The following is a 13,892-nucleotide window of genomic DNA, read 5'->3' as shown; positions in this document are numbered from 1 at the left end:
TTTCCTTCCCTTCCCTATTCTATTCTATTCTTGAGAGAATACTTGAGAGACCGCCTTCTGCCGATTACCTCCCTCCGACCGATAAGATCGCACAGACTGGGCCTCCTCCGAATCCCATCCGCCAGTCAATGTCGACTGGCGACTACACGGAGGAGGGCCTTTTCTGTTGCAGCTCCGACCCTGTGGAACGACCTCCCCGTCGAGATACGCACCCTCACCACCGTCCAGACCTTCCGCGCAGCCCTCAAGACCTGGCTCTCCCAACAGGCCTGGGGATAAGCTTCCAATTTGCCCCACCCGAGTGTTTGAATGTTGAATGCAAGTTGTGTTTTTATTATTTTACTTTGTTCACATATTGTTTATTTTTGAATTGCACCCCCTCCCTAATGATTGTAAGCCGCCCTGAGTCCCCTCAGGGAAAAGGGCGGCCTATAAATCCTAATAAATACTAAATACTAAATACTAAATACTAAATACTAAATACTAAATACTAAATACTAAATACTAAATACTAAATACTAAATACTAAATACTAAATACTAAATACTAAATACTAAATACTAAATACTAAATACTAAATACTAAATACTAAATACTATTCTATTCTATTCTATTCTATTCTATTCTACTTTATATTCTATTCTCTATTCTACTCTATTCTACTTTTATATGGGGATGGGGTATTTCTCTGCCAGATAACTTCACCTCTCTGCAGTGTTGCTCAGTTAACCCACCACCAAGGCTTCGGAGAATTGTTTTAAGCGGCTGGTCCTTTCAAGTTCTCTCAGCCTTGAAGGAGGATCATCACTTGTGGCCACCACGCCTATAAGGCAGCCCCCTGCTTTTATTGGCTTCCTAAACACATATCAGAAATTGTGACTGAAGTGAAACAACGATGACAACCACATGTCTTGCTAGCAAGTCATTTCAAAAACAAAAAGAGTTTGTAACGTCTCATTTCCACCAACTTTGTGGTGAAATGGAAGATGACAGTAATTATATCCCATGTCTGAGGGCAGTTGGAGATTTATCTGTGCTTCATAATTAAAACCATGTTTCCCCTCTAGACATTTTCCAGAGAGAAGCTAAAGAAATCAAAACACATTGCTGCGTATTTGGGTATCTGGGGAAGAATGTGCTAAACATTCAAATTTTCCTCTTTTGTTTCAAAAATGGCTCTGTGTGATGTTTGTTTGTTTGTTGTTGTTGTTGTTGTTGTTAGTTGCGAAGTCGTGTCCGACCCATCGCAACCCCATGGAGAGTGTTTTTCCAGGCCTTCTCTACCATCCTCTGGAGTCCATTGAAGCTCATTCCGGCTGCTTCGGTGACTCCATTCGGCCACCTCCTTCTCTGCTGTCCCCTTCTTCTTTTGCCCTCCATCGTTCCCAGCATGAGGCTCTTCTCCAGGGAGTCCTTCCTCCTTCTCATTAGGTGGCCAAAGTCTTTGAGTTTCCTCTTCAGGATCCGGCCTTCTAAAGAGCAGCCAGGGTTGATCTCCTCTAGGACTGACTGGTTGGATGGCCTTGCAATCCAAGGGACTCAATGCAGGAGTCTTCTTCTCCAGCACCAGAGTTCAAAGGCCTCCATTCTTTGGTGCTCAGCCTTCCTTATGGTCCAACCTTCACAGCCATCCATTGCAACCACAGCCTTGACTATATGCACTTTTGTTGGCAGGGGGATGTCTCTGCTTTTTAGGATGCTGTCTAGATTTCCCATCGCTTTCCTCCCCAGGAGCAAGCCTCTTTTGATTTCTTGGCTGAAGTCCCCATCTGCGGTGATCATGGAGCCCAGGAAAATAAAATCTGTCACTACCTCCATTTCTTCCCCATCTATTTGCCAGGGATTGAGAGGATTGGATGCCATGATCCTAGTTTCCTTGCGTGATGTTTGCCCTGAATTAACTAGCATAGCTGTAGTAGAACTTCAGGTCCATGCTATTATGCCACTACTGGGATGTGCGTGCCAGTCCATAAATTAATTCTGCTCTTTAAAATAAGACATTTTGGAATATCTTTAAAGTAACAAAGATTGGGGGCTGCTTCCTGCCTCAAAAAAATCACCTTTCTCCGTTTTTCCTTTAGGGAAATATAATATCCTGCCTTTTTAATATTTCCCAAAATATTTCGTTCTTCTAAGAGAGGGAGATGGGCTTCCCATAAGGGGTTTGTTTTATCTCTGCAGAACATTTAATGCGCCTTGAATGAAATGAAACCAGCAACTCAAAATTGAAGCTTTTTAAGCTTCCAGGCTGGAACTTTGGAGCTGCATTCAGTGACTATAAAAAATCCCATTTTCCCCCTTCTCTGTTCATCTGTGCACACATTAGAGTAGGAGAGCAGAGGTTACTATTAAATTACTTTGTGAGGTAAGTGTAATGTAATTATGCTGTTTAATCTTTGTAGAATAGGTTAAGAGGATTCTCATTTGCAAGCCGTGGCTCTAATGAGACTTTATCAAAGGCATCAGTTGGAATTTGCTGGGTGCAAATTAAATAAAAACATTCACTTTATTATGGCAAAGGAAGAGGGATTCCCCCCCCCCCCACTCAATGGAGAAGATTCTCCTTTTGTCCCTAAACTAAGCTAAGATCCAGAATGACTGGATTTCCCCATGGTTTATTTTTCAAGACTTCACAGTTTTATTTACTACCGATAGGCCACAACTTACAACAGGTCATTCAGTGACCATTTGAAGTTACAATGGCACCTGGAGCTAGTACTCATTCTTAATCTAACCCAGTTTTTGTCAAGATTGGCAACTTGATAGGTGGATTTCAACTCCTTGGCTGGGGAGTTCTGAGGGTTGACGTTCTCATGCTTTGCTCTACGTCGATTGCTCTAGATCAGTGTTTCTCAACCTTGTCAACTTGAAGATGTCTGGACTTCAACTCCCAGAATTCCCCAGCCAGCATTCGCTGGCTGGGGAATTCTGGGAGTTGAAGTCCAGACATCTTCAAGTTGACAAGGTTGAGAAACACTGCTCTAGATAGACCCAAGGAACCACGCTCCATGCAAGAGCTTGTTGTGTAGCAGAAAATGAGACAAGACCAGCTCTTTGTCAGAGGGAGAGGTTTATTTGTGCGAAGGTTCAGGAGCGGTTGGTCAAGCAAAATCTGAACCCCGAAGGGCAGATGCTTAAAGTCTTTTATACTTTGAGCCAACATATCAATCATCTCAAAATACCTGGCCTTCCTGTGTCACGTAAACCTCATATACAATCTCCCAAAACAGAGACAGGACATTCACTACCCATTTACCTCCCCACAGAGGGTATTGGTACCAATATGAGCCGAGGTGGCGCAGTGGTTAAATGCAGCACTGCAGGCTACTTCAGCTGACTGCAGTTCAGCAGTTCGGCGGTTCAAATCTCACCGGCTCAGGGTTGACTCAGCCTTCCATCCTTCCGAGGTGGGTGAAATGAGGACCCGGATTGTTGTTGGGGGCAAATATGCTGACTCTGTAAACCGCTTAGAGAGGGCTGAAAGCCCTATGAAGCGGTATATAAGTCTAACTGCTATTGCTAATATCCTGTTTAATTTGTTTTAGTTAGGTGAAGCAAACAGAACAACTAATTTTAAAGGTAATCATTTCCTTTTCCCCATTCCACATTGGATTGGATTGGATTTATTACATTTATATGCCGCCCTTTTCCCCGAAGGGGACTCAGGGCGGCTCACAATTCAGTCAGGGAAGGGGGTACAGACAGGGGATAAAAAGACGAACATAACAATACACAATTTAAAACACACAACAACCATACCATTCGAGAAGGGGGGGCAAAAGCTCTTTAGCCCCAGGCCTGTCGGAACAGCCAGGTTTTAAGGTAAAGAAACTTTAATACCCAAATAATCTTGTCTAGTTATCAAATTCTCTTTTTAGTTGGAAGAAATTTCCTGGCGTTTGTTCCCTAGTTGGGAAGCAATCACCCGAGAAGAAATGGATGCAGAAGCCAGTTGCCAGAAAGTGGAATTCTTTTCATGTAGGAAGGCAAGAAGCAAAGAGTGCAACAGCTGGAGCTTTCGTGGCTTTTGCAAGCACCTTGGGAGTGTGAATCTGAGTCTTAATTCCCCTTTGAAGTTCCTGAAGTTTGGCGGGTGTTTCAGATTGCCTGGATATTGTTTTCCTGTTGTCCCTGGGTTAATTTGGTCCCAGATCTTTTTGTTTTTCCTGTCCCTGGGGTTTAATCCTGTCAGGGGCAGGAAAAAGGCAGTTTCGGTTTACTTCGGGGAGTTTATTTTTAGTCTGATTCCCCTTATCTTAATGGCTCTACTTAAGTATTTCTGTGGTCAGCTTTGTTACTTTTGTAACAGCCCTTAGCAGGGTTGCTCTGAGTTTTCCTTCCTGGTTTTCTTGAGTCTCTCGGCACTGTTTTCTGAGGTTTTTGGCGCTGTCCTTTCGGGGTGTTACTTCCCACACGCCGTAGCTGTTCATCACTACAAATGCCATAGACTAATTTTATGTTGGATTAGGAAATCCAAATTACACACAGCGCCTATTCCAGTGATGGCTAACCTTTTCTGGACCGAGTGCCCAGAGCGTCCATTCATGCACGAATGCACGTGCCCGAACCTCCAAAATGCAATACGTATGTGGCTCTGTGCACTCACCCCCGCGCATACATGCTGTCGCTGTGCATGCGGGCAGGGCCGGATTTAGATGAAAAGAGGCCCTAGGCTATTCCACTTATGAGGCCCTTTCACCTCCCATTTTTAAGTTTGTAAATTACATGAGAGACAATAAAATACATCATTACTGGGATATATATCAATATATATCAATATATATAGCTGGCCTCCCGACGGAGGGTGGCTCTGCTCTGTAGCAAAGGCAGAGAGGCCAGCCGCCTCCCCTGCTGCGCTCAGCTGCCCGGCTCGGCCCCCTCGCCCTCACCTGCCTGGCCGCTGGTGGGCTCCGCGTCGACGGGGCGGCTACTGGGAGCGGCCGCGCCTCTCGCCCGACTGCCGGTGCCGGGAACGTGGGCGGGCTCCCCAACTGCCGCGGCGCTGGGACGATCTTAACCAATACATTTTTATGTTTGTTTATGAGTCCTATGCGTAGAATTTCTCCTTATTTTCGGTTCAGTGTTTTAGTGTTCACTGTTGTTAGAATAGTGTAATTTTAATTTTGCTAACAATTTGAATGTAGGCCCCTCTTGATCTCGAGGCCCTAGGCTGAAGCCTAGTTAGCCTATAGGGAAATCCGGCTCACACATGTCCTCCACATGCTCCACCCTTGCACATGCGCGCACACCCTGCACATGTGCCACATGCACCCCGTGCATATGTGCATGTCCTCCACATGCCCCACATCCTCCACATGCGCGGCAGAAACCCGAAGACCAGGTAGGAGGTGTGTACTTGCGTGGCAGAGCTGAACGGGGGCAACAGCTCATGTGCCCACAGAGAGGGCTCCGGGTGCCACACCGATGCCATAGCTTTGCCATCGTGGCCTGTTCTGCAATTCATCCAGGATTTGCTTCCCCGGAGCCTTTGAAAACCCCGTAATGGATTTCCCTGTGTTTATTTCTTCAGCCAAAGCGTTGCACAAGACCTTCTGGCAGAGAGCTTGTTGGGGCTTCTGTTAAACCTCTCTCCCTTTGCTTCTTTTAGTTTCCAGACTTAATAATTGCAAGGAAAACAAAACCAGAAACAAACCGTGCGACAAATGGCTTGGAAGCAGCCCTCCCCTTCGAGTGGCAGCGCGTTCCCATGGCAACTTGGCATGTCGGAAGACATGTATGAGCAAAGGGACATAGCAAGCCAGCTCTGGGCGATGGGAGGGCTTTCAACCGAGGCAGTTTAGATCAAGGTTACAGTTGGTGGAGCCTGAAAGATAAAAATCCTTTGTGGGAAAAAAAAGTCTCATCAACTTTAAGCTGAATTTGTGTCTTCCTTTTTTTGGCAATTTAACTAAAACCTGGATTAAAATAATAATAATAATACAAGGAATAAGCAACACTAGCCCAGCTAGTGGGGGGCTTACAGTAACAAGGGATTTTTATCCTAAACCAAGTAATTGCCTTTTTTCCCCAGTTAAAAGAATAGGATTTCACCGCCACCAGCACCAGCAATCAAAAACCTGCTCTCAAGTATTCTCCCCACATGTTTAACGAACCACTTGCAAAGCAAGTTATAAAACTGAAGCAATTATAATTTTAAAATGGTCACATTTGGTCGAGAGAAAAGGCGATGATAAACTGATAGAGGAGAATATTTGTAGCTCGTGGTTGAACTGTGGGGGTCCTTGGTGCTCTCTGAGCTTAGTGGTTTTCTTGCAGACGTTACATGACCCAACTAGGTAACGTCAACAGTGCTAGGAGGGAGTGGGATTTGTGGAGTGAACAGGAGGATTGTGAGGTCCTTGGTGCTCTCTGATGACCCAACTAGGGAACATCATCAGTGCTAGAAGGGAGTCGGGTTTGAGGAGGAGGAGGAGGAGGAGGAGGAGGAGGAAGAGGAGGAGAAGGAAAAGAAGAAGAAGAGGAGGAGGAAGAGGAGAAGGAAAAGAAGAAGAGGAGGAGGAGGAAGAGGAGGAGGAGGAAAAGAAGAAGAGAAGGAAGAGGAGGACTGTGGAATCCTTGAAACTCTCTGAGCTTAGTGGTTTTCTTGCAAACGTTACATGACCCAACTAGGTAACGTCAACAGTGCTAGGAGGGAGTGGGGTTTGTGGAGTGAACAGGAGGATTGTGAGGTCCTTGGTGCTCTCTGATGACCCAACTAGGGAACATCATCAGTGCTAGAAGGAGAGAAGGAAGAGGAGGACTGTGGAATCCTTGGAACTCTCTGAGCTTGGTGGTTTTCTTGCAGACGTTACATGACCCAACTAGGTAACGCCATCAGTGCTAGGAGGGAGTGGGATTTGTGGAGTGGAGGAAGAAGCGAAAGAGGTGGTGGTGATGGAAGGGGAGGAACGGAAGGAAGAGGAGGAGGAGGATGACGCCTGGGGGGGGGGTTCCTTGGTGCTCTGATCTTAGTGGTTTTCTTCTAGACATCTCATGACCCATCTAGGTAACATCATCAGTGTAGATATGGTCCAAATAAAAGGCAAATTGTCTCACTCTTTTTTGCCAGTGCACCTTATGGCTTCTGGACAATGGAATAAACCCATAAAACCTGTAAAATGGGGGAACTAAACCTTGGGTTTCATATTACTTCCTGGGGAGGGGACCGTAAATCCCATCTAGATGAGATCTATGTAGGTTCACATGCTCTCCTCTGCTTGGAGCTGATGCTTCAAAGAGGGAATACATTTGCCATGATCTAAATAAAAAGGTATTCCAAAGTTTTGATTTACAGCATACGGTCGTTCGGTCCTGAATGACCAAGCCTGCTATATTATTATTATTATTATTTATTTGTCTTGTATGCCGCCCACTCCCGGAGGACTCCGGGCGGCTCACAAAAGACAAGGGAAAGGGGGAAAACGAGACAAAGACAACATATTAAAAACAAAACCAACATTCACATAAATGAATAAATAAATTTCTGTTCTCCAGTCAATCGTAGGATTAAAGATCTCAGCAAGGGGACATGACAGCTATCAAGCATTTCGCTTCAGACTTAAAACAAGGCAACGAAAAGCTTCAGTTGTCCACGGCTCCTCCAGGACCCCAACCCAAGAATTAAAGTCCTTTGAACTTTGTCGTGGTAGAAAAAAGCTGAACGACAACAATTCGTTCTGTACGACGTTTAGCACTGGGTACCCCTCAAACATAGGGATGCGGTAGCTCAGGGGCTAAAGACGCTGAGCTTGTCGATCAGAAAGGTCGGCAGTTTGGCGGTTCGAATCCCTAGCGCCGTGTAGCTCCCGTGACTTGTCCCAGCTTCTGCCAACCTAGCAGTTCGAAATCACGTAAAAAATGCAAGTAGAAAAACAGGGACCACCTTTGGTGGGAAAGTAACAGTGTTCCGTGCGCCTTTGGCGTTGAGTCATGCCAGCCACATGACCACGGAGACGTCTTCGGACAGCGCTGGCTCTTCGACTTTGAAACAGAGATGAGCACCGCCCCCTAGAGTCGGGAACGACTGGCATGTATGGGCGAGGGGAACCTTTACCTTTATCTCTCTGGAGTATTGATGCAAAAATATAAAAATCCGATTCTTTGCATTTGGACAGCTGAACGTTTACAATGTATTTGCATTGCTGGAAACTTGTCATTTATCTCTAGGGAACTTCAGATGGACAGAATTTCATCCTGGCCTCCTTGACAATTCAGGGAATTGAAGGCCACACATCTGGAAGTTATTCCAATACTTAGCAGAATAACAGAGTTGGAAGGGACCTCAGAGGTCTTCTACTCCAACCCCCTGCTCAAGCAGGAGACCCTAGTCCATGTCAGACAAATGGTTGCCCAGTCTATATAATAGTTGAGCCGAAGACATCTCCATGGTCATGTGGCTGGCATGACTCAACGCCGAAGGCGCACGGAAACGCTCTTCCCTTCCCACCAAAGGTGGTTCCTATTTTTCTACTTGCATTTTTTACGTCCTTGCGAACTGCTAGGTTGGCAGAAGCTGGGACAAGTAATGGGAGCTCACTCCGTTACGCCGCACTAGGGATTCGAACCGCCAAACTTCCGACCTTTCTCATCGACAAGCTCAGCGTCTTAGCCACTCAGCCATCGCGTCATGCAATCTGGAATATTTTTCCAGAAAAAGGTTTTTCAGCTTTATCCTGAGTTTACGTCTCTTCAAGGTTGCCAAGTGCCCAAATAACTCCAGTGAAAGAAAGAAAGACTCTATTTTTTTCAATGAATGGGTCCATTTTCTAGGGATTAAAAAAAAATCTGCAGATCTCAGTACTTTTTTGTACATTTTCCAAAAAAAGAAAAAAAAAGTTTACTGTATTTTTGTCTTTCTGCTGAATCAGTCCATCCTGGGAAAACCAGTAACTTCTTTGCTTTCAAACCTGCAATTTGGTCTCGTATTTTGTTTTTTTATATCATTCATCACAACATGATATGCAGCAGCCAAAAATGTTGGGGAAATTGTCCAGGAAATGAGCCACCCCATAGTAAACTAATACCCAAGAGAAATGGGAATGAAATTGCTCTTAATTGCATCCCAGAGTATGAACTTGTGGCTTAAAACTATGGAGCATTTAACCTTCACATAAAGACAGCGAGGAACTCCAAACTTTTCACGTGCACCTGGACGTACAGGAAGTCCTCGACTTATGACCACAATTGAGCCCAACATTCCCGTGACTGCGTCCAAAAACATTTGTTCAATGAGTTCGTCCCGTTTTACGACCTTTCTTGCCACAGGTGTTAAGCAAATCACAAATCAATTGGTCAAACTGTTGTAAAGCGAGTCTGACTTTGCTTGCAAGAAGGTGGCAAGAGGGGATTTACGAGCAGCCGTCATAAATCTGAGTTTTTTTGATCATGTGACTGTGGGGATGCTACATCGGTCGTAAGTGTGAAAACTGTTCATAAGACCCTTTTTTCAGTGTTGTTATAACTTTGGATTGTCACTAAATGAACATCTGAAAGTCCAGGGCTTCCACTATAAAGTCCCAGCCTGGGACTTTGTTTTGGAGTTGTTTGATACTGGGAAATTTTAACAACATATTGAAAATATGTCAAAAATGCAAAAATAGTTTGCCATTAATTTCAGGGATTTTTTTCCTTTCTGTTTCTTTCTGTTTCTTTTTTTCCCAGCTGGTCATTTGCATTCTTTTAGAGAGTTGTTGAGGAATGCAAATTTACCATCTGTCTACAAGGATTATGTGGTTGTTAGATTGTGAAGTCGTGTCCAACCCATCACGACCCCATGGACAATGTTCCTCCAGGCCTCCCTGTCCTCTACCATCCTCCTGAGTCCATTGAAGCTCACGCCGACTGCTTCAGTGACTCCATCCAGCCACCTCCTTCTCTGCCATCCCCTTCTTCTTCTTTTGCCCTCCATCCTTCCCAGCATGAGGCTCTTCTCCAGGGAGTCCTTCTTCCTTCTCATCAGGTGGCCAAAGTCTTTGAGTTTCATCCTCGGGATCTGTCCTTCTAAAGAGCAGCCAGGGTTGATCTCCTCTAGGACTGACCGGTTGGATGGCCTTGCAGTCCAAGGGACTCAATGCAGGAGTCTTCTTCTCCAGCACCAGAGTTCAAAGGCCTCCATTCTTTGGCCCTCAGCCTTCCTTATGGTCCAACCTTCACAACCATCCATTGCAACTGGGAAAACCATCACCTTGACTCAGAGGTGGGTTCCTACCAGTTCGCACCTATTCGGTAGAACCGGTTCGTCAAATCTACCAAACCGGTTAGAAGAGGTTCCACCAGTGGACCAGGAAAGCAGGCCACACCTACAGAAGAGGTTCCAAATTTTTTGGAAACCCACCACTGGTCCTTGGATGTGATTATTCTACACTATCATGCTCCTATTTATAAAACTCAGTGCCTCTGTGAAAGGTAAGGATGACTACTGCGTTTGTGGTGCAATCAGAACATTGTGTGTGTTGACGTTGTTTTAACGCAAACCAAAGATGCCTTTAAAAAAAACAAGTTTGCATCCTATTCTTATGCATGCCAGTGCTGTGTGAGAGGTAATTTAAGGTGGTTCTGACAAGTGTCGTCGGCATCTTCATATCCGGTCACATGGGCAGCAAGCCACTCCCACAAAGGAGGCCACACCCACAGAATAGGTTCGAACAATTTTTGAAACCCACCACTGCCTTGACTAGATGACATTTCTGAGCCAGGGAAATATAATCTGCTTTTTCAACATTTCCCAGGGTGTTTCATTTTTTTCTAGGAGAGGGGTGGGTTTGAACTCCCTACACTTGGTTTCTGCAGCACTTTCTGGGGTGAGGGTGGGTGGTATCCCTGCAGAGAATTGGGGATTTAGCAAAACTTCACAGCAGTTCAGAAAGACTGACACATAAATCATCATCTATGAATGGCAGCTTGCATGAGTCACTCCCCCCCCCCGCTTTGAAATAAATCAGCATTCTTTCGCTTCTGAACTCTTCCCACTTGTTAAAAATAATAATTATGAAACCGGGAGCGCAGAAAGAAGACATAATGACTTGCATTATCTCAGCAAGGGAGGCTGGCAGGTTTCAACCTCTGCGGTCCACCTTTCGGAGAGATATGTTAGAAAACTCTGTGTGCTAGGAGGAGGAGGAGGAGGAGGGAGGGAGAAATAAACAAGAAATAAACCTTGACTGTAGTGACATGAGTAGTATTTCACACCTACACAATGGTTGAATAAGGTTTTGGGTGTCTAAGGTAAGTTAAGGCATTTACTGTGCTCTTCCTTTGCTTAGAATGCAGAATAGAATTCAGACAGAGGTGGGTTGCTAATTTTTTTTATACTACCGGTTCAGACACAGAGATGTGATGCTTCTGCACATCCCAGAAGCTTCTGCGCATGCGCAGAACCGTCTGGGCGAGTGGGTGGAGCCTCCCACCGCCGCTACTACCGGTTCGCCTGATCCAGGCCAAACCAGCAGCAACCCACCTGAATTCAGAGTAACAGAGCTGGAAGGGACCTTGGAGGTCTTCTAGTCCAACCCCCTGCTCAGGCAGGAGACCTTATAGCATTTTGGACAGATGTCCAAATCGCTTCTTTAAATCTTCTAATGTTGGGGAAGGAAGGAAGGAAGGAAGGAAAACAGCATAACAGAATAACGGAGAGTTGGAAGGGACCCTGGAGGTCTTCTAGTCCAACCCCTTGCTCAAGCAGGAGACTCTCTACCATTTCAGACAAGTGACTGTCCAGGCTCATCTTAAAAGCCTCCAGTGATGGAGAAGGGAGGGAGGGAGGAGGAAAGGAAGGAAAGAAAGAAGGAAGGAAGGAAGGAAGGAAAACAGCATAACAGAATAACAGAGTTGGAAGGGACCTTGGAGGTCTTCTAGTCCAACCCCCTGCTCAGGCAGGAGACCCTATAACATTTTAGACAGATGGATGCCCAATCTCTTCTTTAAAACTTCTAATGTTGGGGAAGGAAGGAAGGAAGGAAGGAAGGAAGGAAGGAAGGATAACAGCTTAACAGAATAACAGAGTTGGAAGGGACCTTGGAGGTCTTCTAGTCCAACCCCCTGTTCAGGCAGGAGACCCTATAACATTTTAGACAGATGGATGTCCAATCTCTTCTTTAAAACTTCTAATGTTGGGGAAGGAAGGAAGGAAGGAAGGAAGGAAGGAAGAAAGGAAGGAAGGATAACAGCTTAAGAGAATAACAGAGTTGGAAGGGACTTTGGAGGTCTTCTAGTCCAACCCCCTGCTCAGGCAGGAGACCCTATAACATTTTAGACAGATGGTTGTCCAATCTCTTCTTTAAAACTTCTAGTGTTGGAGCACCCACAACTTCTGGAGGCAAACCTGAAGACCCCCAAGGTCCCTTCCCACTCTGTCATTCTACATCTTCTACACCTATGATTTTCTTACTAGTAGAGAGTCCATGTTCCTCCTTGAGTTCAGGCCCTGAGCAGAGGGGACTGGCCATCCTTGAAACATCGCTTAACCTCTGGTGACCAGGTACAAGCTGATGGAGCAGGTAAGAGCAGATTTCGGTGACTTGACGTGCCTCTCTCTCTTGTCGTTTTTTCAGCTCATGTGCTCCTCCCTCCAGAAGGCCTTGTTGGACGAGGAGGACCACGTGAAGAAGCTGCAGCAGAAAGTGGCCACCTTGGAGAAGCGCAACAAGCAGCTGCAAGGCCGCGTGAAGAAGGTCAAACGTTTGCTGAGGCAGACCAGGAAGAACGGCCGACACATGGAACTGATGAACCAGAAACTCAACGAGAAGCTGTCTTCTGCGGGCTCTCAGTTCCCCTACGCGAACGCCTTAAAGCAAGGCCATTCTCATGCCACCTACCTGAAAGCGTGAGAGCAACGTTGGCCCTTCAAGCTACAAGTCTTCGTGATCCAACGGCGTCTCCTTCTCCACCCTATCTTACCTTGAGGAAGACTCAACGGGCGTTTGAAGTCTTTCGGCTTTCGACCGTGAAGGATTTCGCACCTCAAGGGAACATCTCACTGGCTTCGAACCGACTTTCGTAAACGTCATTCCGTTTTTCCCTCGGAAGGAAGCGTGGGCCGTTGCCTTCAGAGCAGTTGGCTTGAGGCCAACTAGGAATGGGTCTAAGGACCATAGTTAAGGGGAGGAGGTGGAGTCTTGGACGCGGATACAGGATTACCGGTAGTCCGCGATTTACAACAGTCCGTTTAGAGATTGTTCAAAATGACAATAAAGTTGGGTGATGTCCTGTTGTGACCTTCTGACCCGCAACGAAGGGCGAAGACTTAGTTAATCTTAATTAGTTAATGTTAATTAATTCATTTAATTAAGTTAACTAAGATTCACTTAATAGCCAAATGACTAACTTTATGGAGATTCTCTGTCATCCAGGACATGGTTATCCCAAAGGTGCTTTTATTTTTCAAGAGGCAAATGAACTTCCTTGGTTTTTCTTTGAAGTTGTTTCGCTTCTCACTCAAGAAGCTTCTTCAGCTCTGACTGGATGGTGGCGGCCGAACTGGTCATTTGCATCCTTTTCGAGAGTCCTTGAGGCCCCTTGGAAGTTTAAGACCTTAATGAGACCTCAACGACCCTCTAAAAGGATGCAAATGACCAGCTGTCTGCAAGGAGCATCAATCCTTCCATTCCCCACCATCAAGTCAGAGCTGAAGAACCTTCTTGGGAGGAGAAGCGAAATCTCTTCAAAGAAGGCAGCAGAAGGTAAAGTTGCTTCTTGAAAAAAAAGCATCTTTGGGGCTAACTTCATAATGTCCCTCATTCCTTTAACCTAGTGTTTCTCAACCTTGACGACTTTAAGTCCCGTGGACTTCAACTCCCAGAATCCCCCAGCCAGCTATCGCTGGCTGGGGGATTCTGGGAGTTGAAGTCCACAGGACTTAAAGTCGCCAAGGTTGAGAAACACTGCTTTAACCACTG

At 45.7% G+C, this 13,892-nt stretch overlaps 1 protein-coding gene across 1 annotated transcript in view; it reads left to right on the top strand.

The window, feature by feature from the left end:
- Positions 1–13,309, top strand: part of CCDC3 (coiled-coil domain containing 3) — a 29,376-nt gene extending 16,067 nt beyond the window's left edge. The window contains exon 3 of the mRNA XM_032221594.1: positions 12,549–13,309. Within this exon, the coding sequence (XP_032077485.1) occupies positions 12,549–12,824 (276 nt within the window). The 3' untranslated portion in view covers positions 12,825–13,309. The remainder of the gene's footprint in view (positions 1–12,548) is intronic.
- The last annotated feature ends 583 nt before the right edge of the window (positions 13,310–13,892 follow it).

The sequence above is a fragment of the Thamnophis elegans genome, chromosome 7, assembly GCF_009769535.1.
Source record: "Thamnophis elegans isolate rThaEle1 chromosome 7, rThaEle1.pri, whole genome shotgun sequence".
NCBI classification, from domain to species: Eukaryota; Metazoa; Chordata; class Lepidosauria; order Squamata; family Colubridae; genus Thamnophis; species Thamnophis elegans.
This window is presented reverse-complemented; position numbering and strand designations above follow the sequence as displayed.